Source organism: Leiobunum rupestre, chromosome 8 (genome assembly GCF_980474605.1).
Source record: "Leiobunum rupestre chromosome 8, qqLeiRupe1.1.hap1, whole genome shotgun sequence".
NCBI lineage: Eukaryota > Metazoa > Arthropoda > Arachnida > Opiliones > Sclerosomatidae > Leiobunum > Leiobunum rupestre.
Window position 1 is genome coordinate 36011636 of NC_143391.1, and position 18140 is coordinate 36029775.

General features: G+C 38.1%; 1 protein-coding gene across 1 annotated transcript; it reads left to right on the forward strand.

The window, feature by feature from the left end:
• Positions 1-11643: 11643 nt before the first annotated feature.
• LOC149933300 (zinc finger MYM-type protein 1-like) lies at positions 11644-12372 on the forward strand. The gene has a single exon (XM_090157263.1). The coding sequence runs from the start codon at positions 11644-11646 to the stop codon at positions 12370-12372; it is 729 nt and encodes a 242-aa protein (XP_090013389.1).
• The last annotated feature ends 5768 nt before the right edge of the window (positions 12373-18140 follow it).

The following is an 18140-nucleotide window of genomic DNA, read 5'->3' on the forward strand; positions in this document are numbered from 1 at the left end:
AATAGTTTGGTACAACAGCCAAAATTTCCGTCTTCCACTTCATTGAGCCACTTTTCACTCTCTTTTTCACAGCGCTATTTATACGTTGTTGTAACTTATGGTTGAATATATTCAATTGGTCTGTTGCATTTAATTTTCCTTGCTTCATAACACGGCTAGGGTCGGTATTTAGTTCGAGAGTCGTGTCTACGTTCGGCATCTCTGCATTATTCAATTTTTCACTAGCTGTTTTAAGTCTTTTATGAACCTCCTCCGAAACTAAAATCATTTTTCGGGCCATTACTTGATAACCTTGCTTATAGCAGCACCGGCTACTGAACTTAAAATTGAAAGAATAGGCGCGAGTAAAATGGGTAAAAATCCACCGGTTTGATTTAGAATTTTCCGGCTTTTAGTGGGGGACTGTTTTCGAACAACTTTACGAAGGACTGCGCAATGTTTCTTCAGCCGCGTCTTCTGGTCTTCTGATATTTTTACAGTACCGCGCAAAACATTTATACAACATTCGGCTAAGGTTTTTAGCTCTTCTCTACTTGCGTTTTTAATCGCAGACTTTCTCTGAAGCGCTTTACCCGTAGATAAATACTTTAAAAAGTGTATATTCTCTCGCACCCTATTCGACGGAACCATGTCGCGATTTTGTGCGCTTTAACGATAGCACAGCGATTGGGATCTTGGTGAAAGTCACAGTGTTGAGGTGGATTGAAACAACTTATCGTAGCGAGTTTTGGACAGCTCAAATCTTCGACGTTTATAACATCCAGCTTTAAAAATGTCGATAAAACTGACGCTTTTTCCAGACCTTTGCAGTAGAATGTGATCGCTTTCTCTTTAATACGTTTCGCCACGTCATGTCGGCTGTCGTACGCGTGCCAGCTTAAGTCGCAAATGTTCCAACTCAGCCATTTACACTGTCTTTTATCCACCAACGAAAGATCCGAGAAAGGAAAGGGGGGTTTGAAGGTCCATGCCTGATAGTCTCCCGTTTCTTGTACGTAAATAGCAACTTCTTTAATGATCCATTCGCCTCCAGCACGGAAGAAATTAGCTTCGATAAAACCCGTCATACTACAAGTTCTAAATAAAAATAAATTCACTCTTAAGAAATGTTTTTTAAATAATTTTAATCATTCACTTACGTTCGGATATCGATGTTCCTCTCAGGAGATAGGCTCGCGGTCTAAGATACAAAACGAATGATGACGTTCCTTCAGGGTACCCTTATATAAAGGCGTTATCATCTTTGTTTACGCGACCTCTGGAGCCTCTTTCCAATTTCATGGTTTTTCCGATGTTTATTTCACGAAAAATAAAGTGTTTTAATCTGTGTACGGGCAACCTTTACTCTGTACTTTATCGCTACTATTTACGTCAATTGTAGGGTATTTTCCCAGTGATTATCATCTTATGTATTCACATCACAATTAACTATTTAGGTATATAAATAGCTGCTTGCTCTCCAGGAAGAAATCCAGATCGAAGTCTATGTTTGTCTAAAGTGTTTGGTTTGAGATCGACTAACAAGTATCCATATGGCTCGGCTACTGCTTGTCTGAACGCGTCTATCACGTACTTACTATTACTCGGGGATATTTGTCTAGCGAGATGGTAAATAGCCGATTGATCCCGTGGTGATTTAAATATAACTAAATAATGTGAATTTAGGTTTAAGGTTCGTAACTCCTTGCCAGGATAATATAAATTTTGCATTAAAATTAGAATTGAAGTGTTACGATGATGACTAGCTCTAATGAATAGGTTCGTAACCTCCTTGTTATTGGCGATTTCACATAGTAAATCATCGAGTATAACTAAATTCTTAATAATTGGGTCGATAATATTAACGTCTAAAAGCCCCTCGTGAAATTCAACTGCTGGGGTATGTTTCAATACAGAATTGAATAGATCGGATTGGTATTCGGTATAACACCATATAACTCTCTCAGGAACAGGGAAAATGCAAGTGCTCATATGCTTAATAAGGTTGGCAACAAATATGGACTTTCCGGATTGGGTCGCTCCCGCTATTATCCCGTTAAACGGATGATCTAGGCTTAGGGCTATTTCCATGACTAGTAAGGTCGGTGAATATACAACGAATGAGATATATTAATCTACTTTTTATTTATTTATAACAAGTATTTCTTGGCGTTACAGATAATGAGAGTTAACATCTCCTTACAGAAATCGTTGCTTAAAAATGTATTGTTCAAAAATACATTGTGAGTGGCGTTAATATTTAAAGCTTTTATCGCGTTACAATAGTTACCTTCGACACGTGTGGCCCAATCAGAAAATAAACAATCATGTTCTAATTGAGACGGGTGTGAAGTAAAACATCCGTTGCAGGTTAACATAATAGAGTCTCGCAACTGAGAAACAACATTTTCTTTGATTGAATTGAAAACACGTTGAGCTTCCGCTAAAAAAGTCATTACACTCTCATATTTTTCGAGTAAAATTTTCCAGAGTTCTAGTCCTACGTTAAAGCCTTTCCTCGTCATGAAGAGCGTTCCGTAACTCTTGCCAGTTCCATGGATCACCTCTCGAATATCCAACACACGACGGTCTTGATAAGTAGACATCTCGATACGTTTTGTTGACGACCCTTCGAAGAACAATGTAGAGGGTGGGATAGAGTCGTCTGCCAAGAAAGACGTGATTCCCTCGCGTTTGTTCCATAACTCTTTAAATTCCTCTTCTGTCAATATAATGCTTGATGAACCGTCTTTAAATCCTAGTTCAATTCTAGAGTCTGCGGTAATAGTTAGTGACTTTTTTGGGGAAATTGCAAATACGTTTGACCCGGACCTAGGGTTAGAAATAAATACCTATAAGAAACTAAGAGGGACTGGAAATCCAAGAAAAAATTCACTTACATTTTAAGATCGGTCCTGTTTGTCTCACAATACGATAGAAGGAGAATGGAGAATGATCCAATGTATCGATCCATATATATACCAAATGTTATCTGATATAGATAGACCAAAACGTCATTGGATTTCCCATTTTGTAATATCCCTTGGAGAATTTCACTGACTTTATCACTTTGATCGAACACACTTGTTGAACTTCATCCCTGAAACACGCCAATAGTATTGGAGATAAGTGATCTCAAGAGTCAGAACTTCACGATAACAAAGTCCACATGAGTAATAACGATAAGTGTTTCCTTTGCGACGTTCCAAGATAAATAATATAAAGACTGCAATTTTGCTTTTGGATAGCGTTAGAGCTTGTATGAATAATATACAAAGTTATCTTTGGAAAATTACTGAACCTTTGCGAACACACACTCGTTGAACTTCATCTTTGAAACACCGGTTATAAGTCATTCCCCATTTCAAATATCTTTTGGAAAATTTCGTTGTTTGTTTATTCTATCGTTTTATATTTATGTATACTGATACTTGGCGAACGTCGATTGCCATTTGGTTAAATCGGATATAGTAATGATTCATATTTTAACTTAATTTTCATAATATAATGTTGTTTATTTCTAAAGTCGTGATTTACCCGATCTTCGTCAGATATGATGTGAACCGTAACACCAAAGAAGGTAACACGTTTCATAGTTCAGTTCTCTGTCCTAGAAATATCAATATCGTACCTATTTTATTTCATCATATAGGTGACGTATGCGGGTATTTAAACATAATACGTTATTTCAGTTCTCTGTCTTCTAAGTACCGATATATGCTATTTTACTCCGCATAGTAAACATTGTACAATTAACCCTTAGGATAATTAAAAAACTTGACCAACCTAGGTAAGCAAAGCTGAGAAGAAGAAAAAACCACCCTGGGATACCTAAACTTAAATAAAAAACAACCTAGGATACCTATGCTACAATTTTAGCTCCCGTGGCTCCATTGGCTCCTGTGGCTCCTTTGGCTCCTTTGTCCCAGTACATAAACTTTTCTACTACTAACGGTAGACCGGTTTCGTTCTATTTGGAACTCATCAGTACCGTGCGGGAAATCTGGCTGGCGACTGTTATATCGAAAAGAGAAACTAAGCCTAAACATTAAAAATTTCAAAACGCGTTGCATAGCAACGGAAAGCCGAAAAGGGGGGAGTGTGGTGGAGAATAGTATATACGATAAGTTAAGTTACAAGAGACCACCTATGGACTGTGAGAAGGATGATAAAATACGCGAAAAAGTAGATTAGTCCATAATTAAAAGGGATAATATATCTAAATCGTAAACAAATTTGAAGAAATTAAAAAACTTACTAATAACTCGTACCGATAGGTCTTCGAGCGAATCTCGGATCAAATAGATCTTCGAGTAATAAACTACATAAAAACTAAATAAAACAGCCAGAAATTCCAACGGTAGACCGGTTTCGTTCTATTTGGAACTCATCAGTACCGTGCGGGAAATCTGTTCACTTCGGTGAGTTCAGCTTACAGACGACAAAGGCACACGATATGAGAGTTGAGATGAATGTCCTGTGAAGCCGGAGTGTGGCGCACTCTCGTAATCCAAAGCGTCTGGGAGGGAGATAATGAGAATGACCGCTAGAGGACGACCACCAATTACCCAACTAGTGGTTGTTATACTTCCGCCACCGGTATCCCTTCCCTACATAGAAATCTCATAGGTAACTAGAATGCTGCCGCCTACGGCCGAGCTTGACGCCAGTTCGCCTTGAACCTTCAGCCAATGAGAGGCCGTAGAGTGGTTCCGCCAAGGAGGATAATAATCCTCCTTGGATCCGCTACGATACCGGGAGATAGGTGACGTCATTCTCTCTGGTGACATTAAATTCTTGGCAGAACCACTCTTTGAGCTCTGATTGGCTGAGATCTGGCTATCGTCTGCCACGGCGTTTGGCCCATTTGCCAGTTACACGGCAGCATTCTAGTTACCTATGAGATTTCTATGCTTCCCTATCCCCAAATATAACCCCGTTGGCGTGGCCCTGACATGTATCTCGAACCTGATTAAATGCGTAGCGGTTAGTGGACTATTGTCCTATCTACTCTAAAATCGTTTCTCTAGACACCGTGCTCTGCGCTCTTGACTAATGGATCTTTAACATGGAAATTTACAATCACTGTCGAGCGATTTATTAATGTTAAATATAACTTTAAAAATATTTTGGTAATAAATGGGAGCGGAAAAGATTTAATTGACCGCACCTGACGAGATCTGCGCACGCCTATGATATAGAGAGACCCCGGAAGGGCAAAGGGCGATTGAAATGTCTTGAAGCTGACCGTTGTTTCCCTTTCGTCTCAAAATGAAATCCTTTTTTTTACCTCTCCGAGGGGACATAGTCCTCTAGGAGGGGAATTAGAATCACCTTATCTGTGGGTGTGTGTGTGTCTGTCTGTCTGGGCTACCAACGCGTTCGCATTTTCGGAGCAAAGTGTAATCGCAGCTTACGCAGTTTCTTAGAATCAGGGAAAAGGTTTTTCCAAAAGCGCCCTCTTTTTGTCATTGGGTGTATTATAATTTTCTTTTGCGAATTGTGATTGTACGTGAAGAATCTTCAACATTTGGGACGGTCCGAGTGGTGAGGGTTACGGTAAACGTCTCAACGTCCAAATTACAGTTCCACCTTACACCATCAGGTGTTCAATTTTAAGCCCTTCATGTAAATGTGAATTGCGGAGATATATCTTTAAGGGTCATCTCGAGAAATTAATACCACTAGATACAATTATTCCGAGGAGAGGTAAATTTTGGCTTACCAAATTGTTTAATTTTTCTCGTATCCAAATTCCCGTCTACGGTCTACCATTTTTACAAAGTCCCCTAGGAGGGGTTATACAACCACCGTGTCTGTCTGTGGGTCTGTGGGTCTGTCAGGCCTGCGAACGCGTTCGCATTTTCGGTGCAAAGTGTAATCACTGCGTACGCAGTTTCTCAAAGGGTTGGCAAAACCACCGTGTGACGGTGAGCGTTAACGGATGCATTTGCGGTTTGGTTTGGATGGTGTTTTTCCGCTCACCATCGTGACGGTTTGGTGTATTACGTTTTTGTAATGTTTATGCGTAGGTTGTGAGTGTTGAATTTGTTGTGTTTGTGTTCTGATGGTTGTGCATGTTGAGTCTGGTGTGTTTATATGGGCGTTTTCTCTCCAACTTCTTCTTAATGACTTTGGGACGGACCGAGTGCTGAGTGTAATGCTACCTCTCAACGTCCAATGGCAGGGTTTCCACCAGTTGTACACGGTATTCGTCTTAGTATCAATTTGCGATCGCATCGGGCGGGATTCGAACCCGAGACCTCCTGATTGACAGGCGGACGTTCTACCACAGAACCACCGACACTTGTTACGCCTTATCGAAAATAAGACCTTCAGCTTTATCGGAAGCGTATTTAATAGAGTACGAAATTTTGGTTTAATTGAAATAGAATTGAAATTGAAATTATTGCATCGAAGAAATTTTAATTAAGCGTTTCTCTATTGATTAAAAACAAATGCGCCACCCAGGTTTCGAACCCAGACCATTCGGCTTAGCAGTCGAGCGCTCTACCACAGAACCACTGATAGCTGCTTAGATTCACTGAAATTAAGACAGGCATCGTAAGCATAATAGGTAATAAAGTCTTTTTTTATTAATGAATTTATGAAGGCCTAATCTGGTATTTTTTAAAGGTTAAATCTTGTTTTAGCGCAGTCAGCCGAGATTAGAGGGTTAAAGGGTAGACCCTGTGGGTGGTCCACTTTGTTAGTTTTTTTTTGTTATTTATTTACGGGTATTCTTAACGACCTATATATAGTTGTGTTAATTCAAAGGAGATAATTTAACGTTAATTGCTTTAAGAGCTGGCGGTTAGTCAAGTGGCTCTCTGTGCTTTGTTGATGGTAAGGTTTTTGCTTCTTGTAAATATATTTGGTGTGGATATTTGGATATCTACGATTTCTAACGCAGTCAATGATTTCTTGGGTGTGCGAGTCATTATATGATATTGGAAATTGGACGGCATTGGTCTTTTTCATGCGGTATGTGTCACAACGTCAACTGGAAGTTGAAATAAAATGAGCGTTAAAGATGCGGCAAGTATTTCGTGAGCGAGAAAAATACAAATACCATCTGTAGATATTTCTTTCATTAAAATTTGCTTAGTATTATATTCAACTGATAAACATGTACTGTAAAAAGGGTTAAATTCAATTGTGCATTGTTTTAGTGAATCTAACTCGCTGTTGTAACTACTTAATTTATAATATTCTGAATAAATTAAACTCGATTGTTTCGTCTCAATTATTTAAATTAAAATTACAATTTTATACCGGGCAGGGTTTGAACCGAGAATACGTTTTTCGTAAATAACTCTGAATTGCGGAGATATCTTTGGGGGTCGTATCGAGAAATTAATACCACTAGGGACCATACTTCCGAGGAGAGGTATATTTTGGCTTGCCAGTTGCCAACTTGTTGTTTCACGGTTTCTGTGTACAGTTAGATCGGCTCAGCGGCGTTTAAAGTTGGTGAAAGAATTGAAGGGACGAAGAAGCATTTTGTTCTACGGAGTAAGTAATTTACGAGTAATTTCCTACAAATCATTTTTTTTTAAATCAACGGCACTAGGCCTAAACAACCAGAAACTATAGTCGGTCTTGAACTGATTTTAATACTGTGCGAAATAAAGTACCGTCGATTTTCAATTTTCAATAGGGACTTGGCAAGATGGCAGCATGACGTCACACATTTTGCTATGGCCGCCATGCTGGTATCCTTTTTTTTTCTTCAATTGGAAAAAAGCATAGGTGACTTATAACCTACGTCATGCTGCCAAGTCCCTATTAGTAATTTATGCACAAATAGCCGCAACCAATTTTATTGAGTAATTTCTTAATTATCGTGTTAGTATTAAATTATACGTAATTAGGGCGTTAAACGTACAATTTTTCAGCAGCATATTTAAAATTTTGCTAAATAATTGTGTAATAAAAAACGCTCTCTTTATTTCGGAGGGAATTTGTTATCGATGATGGATGACTCAACATCATTGGTAAAAAAAACTCTTAATTCATACCAAACATCTGATCTTTTTCTTTTAGGCTGAACCGAAGCACGTCACACCCACGCTATTGTTTCGGATGAAGATGTCTCAAATTTAAAAAAAAGAATTTTGTCTTTTTGCTTCGTACTTTGTTTTCCAGCTACTATAGCCCAAAATATTTTGTAAAATCTTGGAGTACTTCCAAAAGGTAATTTTTGGAATATACCCCAAAAAAATTGCAATTGCTTTCTGCAACGTTGTTGGGAAATTAGGTACATGAAAGGAAATAAATACTATTATTTTGACTTATAAGAATACTTTTTTCATGATTTATCCTGCTAATTGGAATCTATACTATATTTCCAAAAGTTTGTTTGTCAGTTTGTCGAGCTTTCGAGCTTTATTTTCTCGCCTCTCTCCGCTTACCCCGCCCCCCATCCGCCGGCTGACGGTCAGGTTGCCGGTCGAAAATTTCTTCCTCCCCCGGCTTCCAAAAGTCTTATTTTCCGAAATTGCCGGCTACAGGTCGCGTCCCCGCTACAAACTCCCTTTCCTTTGGTAAGTTTTACGAAAGTATTATTGGCTGCAACTTCAGGTTTCGAAGGGAACTAGCCTCAACTTTTTGTCGCTCCTCTCGGAGAACCGCTCTGACGTCACAGCATTCCTTATCTCTTCAACCAATTGGGAGCGAGAAAATATTGCGCAACTTTTGAAGCACCGGCGTGTTGGGATATTTCTTTCTTTAGAAAGGGTTTATTTGTTCAGTCAGTAAAAACATGGCAGAAAATGATATAATGTCAATTTTATTAGAAAACGGTAGGGATGTGCCCGATTCGACGTAATATTCGTATTTCCATAGCAAATAATTCAGTATTTATTCTTAGTTTAGTAAATTCTAACTACGCAGCTTTATCGAATAAGAATGTTTCACTAAATTATATAACAGTTAAACGTCTAGAAAATCAAATTAAAACGTAATATCTACAATACGAAAAGATAAAAATTGTAATACTAGAAACCAAAACAAACGGATGCGCGCGCACTCCCGGTCTCGCGTATTTTGTAACAGTGCTTCCTCATAGTGTGCGACTTTACGAAAAAATTCACCGGTATCGACAGCAAAATTCCCCGACGCCGTTAACGAAAACATTTCCCCCCCAAAAGAAATTTTGATGCCACTACCAATTTCAAGATTTTTTTCTATAGTGTGCGACAGCCTTAAGGGATTAAAGTGATCATCTGTTCGCTACACAAATCAACTTATTAATCTAAAAACAATTTTCAACAATCGCAACACTTAAGTCATTGTACACTATCTTTACCATTAAATTACATAGCTTAACGAAATCGTTCCATGTTCATTACTCAATTAAGTTCAAGTTATAACATACGTTTTACATAAAATATTTTAAACAACTACCGGGCGAAGCCGGGTACCAAGGCTAGTAAAACTCATAACAGTGGCGTAGCAATAGGGCGGCCTGGGTGGCAAATGTCGCGAGCCTTGGACCACGAGAGGGCCCATCGCCAGTGATGGGCGCGCTCGTATCTTTGGATACTTTTAGGATACGAGATGATACTTTATCCGAAAAATAAAAATAAAATTATACGATTTTGATATGATCTTCTACATTGCAAAATGATCGTGATAGAATTTTGAAGAAAATAAATCGGGAGCGAACTATATTTGAAAAGATTCTTCTCTTACCTAGCCTAGCGAAACAAAGAGCGGAATAGAGCTAGTGCTTCCATTTTTTGTATTAGAAATTACACGATAGATTTTTTCTGGTTTCTCTTCAATTTTGTTTGTATTTGAGAGGAAATATTTTAGCGCCATCTAGATATGCCGATATACACTATTTGAGCGGCGAACCTATCTCACGTGATACTGAAATATAGCCAAACCCGAAACACTGTTAAGTGATAGAAGGGAGAGGAGCGGTCAAAGGTCGCACAGTTTTTCTCGCTGTTTTTTAACGAGGGGGGGCGATCGGCGGAGGGGGGGGGGACGGAAAGCGGAGACTTTGATTCTGTCCCGCGCAGCCTGAAAGGCGATTTCAAAACTAAAACCAAAACCCCCAAAAGACGCCGTTAGAAAGTCATGTGTGTTGCAAACTGGCGGTGTGGGCTGTAGCAATGCAATAGCTTTATTTATTTTCCATAATTTAGTTTTTGAAAATACTACAATTAAAATCGATTCTAATCCATAAAATCAAAATCAAAGGTTGAAGGATTTACCGAGGGGCTAACCACTCTTAGAAAGTCTGTACACCGGATTACACTTAGATTACCACTGTCAAAGGCAGGGACTTCAAAGATTACGCGTAATCCCATTAGTACAGTCAAAGGTACGGCTCTGTACACCGATTACGCGGAGTTATCAGCCCCTCGGGATTTACTACTGAATCAATAATCAAAAGATAAAAATTGAAATATTCATTTTAATACTTAGAACTTTTGATTCTACTTTCTCGTGAAACGTTTTTGAAATATTTTGAAATATACTTTTCATAATAATTAAAACTAAAGAAGTATATTAAATGATACTTATCCAAATCATTAGAGATTTCTATTGATATTTTTCAGGCAAGGGAAAAAAAAGACTTGAAATTAATAGAAACTCTCATATCTTTAAAGAAATTTGAAAGATCGAGAAAAAATCAAAGGGCCAAAACTAAATAGAATGAAAGATTGTGAATGATTTTGTCGCCATCTTTGCTCAAAAATATCAAAAATAAAATGATATTTTATAGAAATTTCAGAGGGAAAAAATTTATAGTATAGTATAGCTGCTGCCATCTATGTAAAAAGATACGAAAAAGATAGATAGCATTTTTTTGTGCATCACTGGTAGTACTAGGTTAGTTTCGTGATATACTTTTTCGTATGTGTCGGGTACCCGGTTTTACTACGAATATCAAAACTATCATGTAAAAAGGTTTTATATATACATTTAGCTATTTCTGTGATAACTTTTCCCGCCTTTCACAATTTTTTCATCCTCTTTAAAGCGGCTAGTTGTCAGTTGACTCGGTCTTGTTACTTAACTTACTTGTAACTTGTCTATTTGTATCGCAATAATAAAAAAAATATTATAGTGTATGAAAATGATGTCATGTCTTACAAAAAAAAACAATTAAGTGGAAGTGAGAAAAGAAAAAGGAAGGAGAGGAAAAAGCGTCTAAATTACCTAAAATCAGTGGATTTTTGGCACCTTTTGAAGAAACAAGTAAATCGACAGTGAATAAGTGCACTAGAACTACTGAGGAAGAAACAAATAATGATCAGACCAAACGTAACTATGAAGATAATGATTATGATGTGACTACCATGCCGAACACCATCGATTCTTCCGAGAAACCTAATAGCATAGCTAAAGCTAATAGTGATGATACCTGTTTCGAGGTAACTAGCATAAATTCAGAGAATCGTTCTCTTTTTGCTATTCCAATATTAACATCTTATCCAACGGACCGCGGTAGTATTTTGAACGATTAATACAAAGTGATATATTGTTGAAAGGGGACATTGTAGAACGACTGGTCCCTTTGAAATGGACGAAAAAGGTCGTTCTTTTTCCGAAAAATGGTTTTATTTGACATCAAACGTTGTATCGAAAGCTTTGCAATCTACAGACATAGATTTCATAAAGGCGGCTAACCTCTTATAAGTGTGTATGGGTGAACTCACTAGTGTTAGGAATAATTTTAAGGACATGTTAACCGAGGCGAAGGTTATTGCGAGGAGCTGGTCCATTCAGCCAGAGTTTGAAATGAAAAGACAAAGGAGGGTAAAAAAACATTTCGACGAATTATGTGAAGATCAGCGCTTAACGGATCCTGAAAGTTATTTTAGAGTTAAAATATTTTATCGAACTTTAGATATTATCATCGATCAGCTTAAATGTCGATTTACTGGTTTAAATGAGATTGTGGAAAGATTTAACGTAATAAAAACGATAAGTTTAAAAAATCTAACCGATACCGAACTTTCGAAAGAAGCTGAGAAACTTGTAAAAGCTTATCCTAAAGATTTATCTAACTCATTTGTACCAGAAATTCTCAGTTTGAGGTGTGCGTTGAAAGAAGATATCAGAAAGGTTTCGACCGTAAAAGAGTTGGCCAATTTATTCATCATAGATAACCACTCTTTGTCTGCCAGTTTCCCTGAACTCTACACGGCATTACTACTTTTTCTAACAATACCAGTGACATCTTCCAGTGCCGAGCGCTCATTTTATAAACTAAAACTAATTAAAAACTATCTGAGAAGTAGCATGAGGCAAGAAAGGCTATCGGGGTTGGCATTGTTATCAATCGAACAAGACACTGCACGTCAGTTAAATACTGATAAACTAATCGATCAATTTGCAGATTTGAAAGCAAGAAAGAAATATTTCACATAATGAAACATAATTATGTGAAAATGAACTTCGTTCTAATCTCCTATTCCTAGACTCTAGTCGAACTGTAGATATCAACTTTAACTAGTAAAAAAATAGTTGTTGAAAGTTAACTACGTACTATTATATATGTTCTGTATCCGTCGTGAATTTTAAATTTTTTGAACTACCGTCAACTTCGTACTATTTTAACAGTGTAAAATATAAAAGTTCAATTTTTAATTAAAGTTTTAATTTTTGCCATATTTCTAGCTATGTATTAGGGGCCCCAAAGAAAAATTTGCCACGGGCCCATCTAATCATTGCTACGCCACTGACTCATAAAGAAAAGTAGGCTGACAAATCTAAGGTATAAAATTGTAGTAGTAATCTTTGTGGTGAAGGGCGGAACCGTACTTCTGAAGGTGCTAATTAGAACTATAGAGTGTTGAAATAAAATCCCTGGAGATGCCGGATTTTCAAAATTAATACGTTGAGGTTGTACTTAGAACTGCGGAGGGCTTTAAAATGAACCTCACCTTTCAAGCGGAAAAGTGGAACCGTTACGGGTTTAAAAATTAACCCCTAGAGGCGCTTTCTAGAACTAAATATGCTTAATAAAGGACCTATGGGATGTTGGGTAGAACCGTGGTGTGTTTGAAGAAGAGCACTTGGACGTGCTAGATAAAACCGTAAGCGGCTTAAGCTGGAACCTCTTTCGGCGCTAGATGGAACCGTGATGGCGGTCAAATCGAACCCGAGACCGCGTCAGGTAGAACCGTAGGGCTGCGAAGAGGGACCCCTGACGGCGCTTGATGAAACCATGAAGGGCTTAAAATTGAACCCCTGATGGTGTTAGGTGGAACCGTAAGCGGTTTAAGCTGGAACCCCCTTCGGCGCTATTTGGAACTGTAATGGCGGTCAAATCGAACCCGAGACGGCGTCAGGTAGAACCGTAGGGCTGCGAAGAGGGACCCCTGACGGCGCTTGATGAAACCATGAAGGGCTTAAAATTGAACCCCTGATGGTGTTAGGTGGAACCGTAAGCGGTTTAAGCTGGAACCCCCTTCGGCGCTATTTGGAACTGTAATGGCGGTCAAATCGAACCCGAGACGGCGTCAGGTAGAACCGTAGGGCTGCGAAGAGGGACCCCTGACGGCGCTTGATGAAACCATGAAGGGCTTAAAATTGAACCCCTGATGGTGTTAGGTGGAACCGTAAGCGGTTTAAGCTGGAACCCCCTTCGGCGCTATTTGGAACTGTGATGGCGGTCAAATCGAACCCGAGGCGGTGTCAGGTAGAACCCCTGACAGTGCTGAATATAACCATAAGGGGGTTCGATAAAAACCCTTGGGGATGCTAATTGGAACCGTTCAAATAGGTTCTAACTAGGCCAAAAAAGGGTTCGAAATAAGGGACATTTTTGAAAACCCTTTTTCTGACCTACATGGAGCCTTTTTTTTCTTAGAGTTAATGGCACATCCTATTCATTGAATGATATTTTTTATTGAGTCTATTTCGCCAATGGCTAAATAAATCATTGTGTGGCTAAGGCCAGACACCTTCTCCACGATTTGTTCCTAGTACTTATTGGAACTCTCAGGGGCCGATGCCTGGGCCTATTGAAAATTGAAACGCTTTCTAATGTGTAAATAAGAATTATTTAATTGCGAGCTAAAAATCACAATTATAAACACTCTTCTTTTCAGTAGGAAAAATTGTTTTCTCGCAAGTTAGGGCGTTCTAGTCATTTTTGTTGATAAGATATAGTATGCGTATTACTAAAAAATTAGGCGACATTGAAAATAATTTTTATTTGTTCTTAGCTAACTTCTACTTAGTACATTGAAGTTTTCAATGACTTACCTTTGCCGTTGTCAAACTACTCGCAACTGAAAGTTTAAAGCTGGTTTCACACTCGACGGAAAATTAGCAGCGTAAAGTTTTATCTCCACACCTTCACCTATAAAGGTAAGAATGATAATCTTAATACCACTAATATTTATGATGTACTCATTTACCAACACTTACAGAAATCTCAATTTTTCAACTGTACCCACTCCCTGAATGTGAGGTTGGCCACATTAAATAATGTTATGCGGCTTCTCCTATAGCGCAGAATCGCTCCTGCTATAGAGAAGGTCCTCTCAACATCGGCGCTTGCTGCCGGAATACTTAATATTTTTCTTTCCAGTTGGGACAAAATTGGAAATTTATTTTGGTAACTCCGCCAAAATAGAACCACGTCACAGTCTAGCGGCTGTAAAGGCTCCGCTAAATACTAGGATATCTCACGTCCTAAACTATTCTCCTGTGCGCTGCTTGACGGCATCTCGGCTGTCCGGACGGACTGAACCCTTGACCAAAGCCCTCCTATTACGGGAAAATTCTCCCGTCCCTCCTCCTCGTCACGACGTGCATCGGCTGCAGGAATTCGAGCTGCAAACTCTTGTAGATTTCGGATTGCATAACTTTCCGATAGCGACCGGAAGATCGCCCCTCCTTCCCAAGGTTACTAGAAAAATCTCTTGCCTCCTTCCAACGTCTCCGACACATTCATGGCGGGAAACGATGCTGTAAAAAAAACATTTTTCATGTATTAAATTAGTTTTGGAAAAATAAAAATAAATTTTTAAATTATCTTACAAGGAAATAGAGCGGTTTTCCCTCGAGGGTCAAGTACGGCAGCCACCACGTACTCTGGATCGACGATTTCTTCAAAAAAACGCGATTTTAATCGCGATAGCAATTCTTCTTGCAGCTCTTTAAAATAAGGCGCTCGCGCTGCTGTTATTTGGTCATACACTTCCAGAAGCGAGCCGATGACCAGGTGGGCAACGGCCTCCGGCTTCTGGAAGCGGTCAGTTGCCACCTTGATGGGTTTCAGCAAACGCATCAACTCTTTCATCTGATAGAGATGGTCTTCACTTGGCAACTGGCCTTCAAACGCACCTGCTTCTATGAAAGTGGCCTTGAGCGGCGATAGCATTCCGTCCTATAAAAAAACTGTATTATTTTTATCCTCGCCACACCTTTTTATTTACGATAACCAGTGGCGTACCTAGACCCTTTGACGCCCGGGGCGGGTCACGAATTTGCCGCCCCTCCCAATTTCCAAAAGAGCCAAAACGCAATGTAAAGTATATAATATAATAAAATATTATATTACTGTAAATAAGCGTTCAATATTGTGCAAGCCTAACATTATGGTACGACCATGGACACTGTATCTTTAAAGATACAGCGTCCGTGGTACGACCAAAATTTTAACCTTAGATTATTGTTTTGTACAAGAATTATTGTATCTCTGGCAACGCTGATTTCAAGGCAGTCTAACAATGTAAGTTAAATTGTTTGCACTCGTTTCGATTTTCGTGCTACAAAGGTTTTAAAATTATATTTCCCCATCATAGCGTACGTAGACACGTATTATAAGTGTCTACGTACACTACTACATCATAACAATATTGAATGTTTGAAGGAAACGATAAAGTTTTGGTTTCACTTTAGATCAGTGTTGCCAGATAGTGGGAAATTTCCCATATTGTGGGAATTTTTTGGGTTAATTTTGGCTCTGTGGGAAAAAGGATTTTTTTCTTCAAAATCGTTGATTTTGTGGGAATTTTCATGTCCGCGGGTATTTATCTTATGTTTTTTTTTAATTTTGACTATCAACAGAAAGCCCAAAATTATCTAGAGCAGTGTATTTTCGTGAATCTTGTGATTTTATAAATAATATAAAGGAGGTGCCTCCTAATACTGCAATCAATCAATGTACAAGCCTAACAACCAAAATGTTTAAACATTGTAATTTCAATAAAATTTAATTTTAAAAAGTTAATTTTAATTTTTTTTTAAATTATGGCATGTTTTCCATTATGTTTTCCTTGGGGGCAGGGCTAAATATGGGTGTGGAAATTTGTTGGAAATTTACTACTCAGCAATGGGAATTTCAACTTTCAAACATTGGCAAAACTGCTTTAAATTATATATAGAATTTCTGATATTGATAATTACTTTTGATAATATTGTTAGATTTTCGATTTTAAACAAATTGTTAATTCAAGATTAATAAACTTGGTTAAGAATTTATTATATGTATTATCAATGTCATGTAAAATTAATGAAGTAAAATCAAATACAGAAAAAAAAGAACTTACAAACTTAAAAGTCGGTGTCAATGTCAAATTGTAACAATAAATATTCCAATTTATAAATATTCCGATTTGATTCCATTCCCCTTTACATATAATCCCTATTTATTCATAGTTTAAATAATTCTACTCCTAACTTTAATACCTACAGAATTTTCTCCAAAATAGAATACAGTAACTTTTACATTCATTTTCTTCCCATGCTCGTTTAAAACCGATCAATCGTCAGGTATGGACGCTGGCCGTCCTTTTCCCCTATTTGTCGGTTGACGGTTTTTCTTCAAACGCTCGGCGAGTATTTCCGCCACGTATATTCGCAAGGTCGTTCTTAAATTGGTTTAGAGGGTCTAATGGCCATAGCCCCCTATTCCCCCGTATTGTCACTTTTGACCTTGTTCCGTATGTGCTCGCGAAGCTTCACTTTTGGTCTTTGTTAGGACCTACTCTCAAATCCTAAAATAGTTTCAATTTACAACCCCTTTTCTTTACCATACTTTCGTTTTAAAGATGAGAATTGCCAAAAATGCCAGTAATGGCTTGTTTTGTATAACTTCTAAGAAATAATATTTTCTGATATTTCTTATTTTTATTGTATTTTTGTCTTAAGATAATTTATGACTGTGTTATTGAAATATTGTGAAGTTAACCTTTGACCGAAAGGGGGTCACCAATAACTGGTACCCCTGGGCCATAAACCCTAGGTCCAGCCCAACGTGGCCGATTGGCTTAACTAAAAGGGACGCCAAGAAGTGATTGGATCCTCTGGATATCACCAGCGACCCGGATTAAGAAAACCTCCTCTAACTCTTTGGTTAAAAACCAAGAGTCCGTCTAAAAAGAGTGAGAGATCCCACATGCCCTTCTGGGCTCAGCAACTCACCAATTTGCTCTGAATACTCAGAGATGTGCGGCTTCGGCGGCTTAGTAAATTTGTGCGCGGAGCGTAAAACCATATGAACATAGTTTCTATGGTAAAACTTAATAAATACATGTAAATAAAAAGAGATCTAAATGATCCACCCGTCCTCGCGTTGCGTTCAACAATTAGTGGGCATCCTTCATCTTCGTCTTCACCATTCATCCATTTGAACTACTGGACTTTTGTCTTTCATTGCAGCACATAAGTATTTTTAAAAATAATCTTTGCCTTCTGGCAACCATGTCTGTGTATATAATAACACTTGTGTCCTTCGGACAAAATGTTTTTAACATTTAGATTTATGGAAAACTTTAATTTAAAATATTGATATATTTCTTCTAAATAAATAATTTGGCAATTCTCAACCGTACTCTTCTGATTTAGTATTTAAATTTAAACTTAGACTTCCACTAGACTCCTTTAAAATTAGTCATGCCCTCGCTAACACCAATAGTGAAGTTAAGCGAGTTATCCGGGACTAGATCAAATAGTGACGTTATTTATTATTGGCCTACTAATATATATTTTCAATTAAGGCCTACTGCGTTTTAGAATAAAACACGTCACAAAATGAGTAATCTACACTACACAGCACAGATATAATTTAACCATAGAAATAGAAATGAGACTAGAACCACTGGGCTATCCGGTAATCTCAACGAAAACGGGCAAGCTAGAAGGCTGCCATTAGAGTGAAATCACTACTAATCCACGCAGGA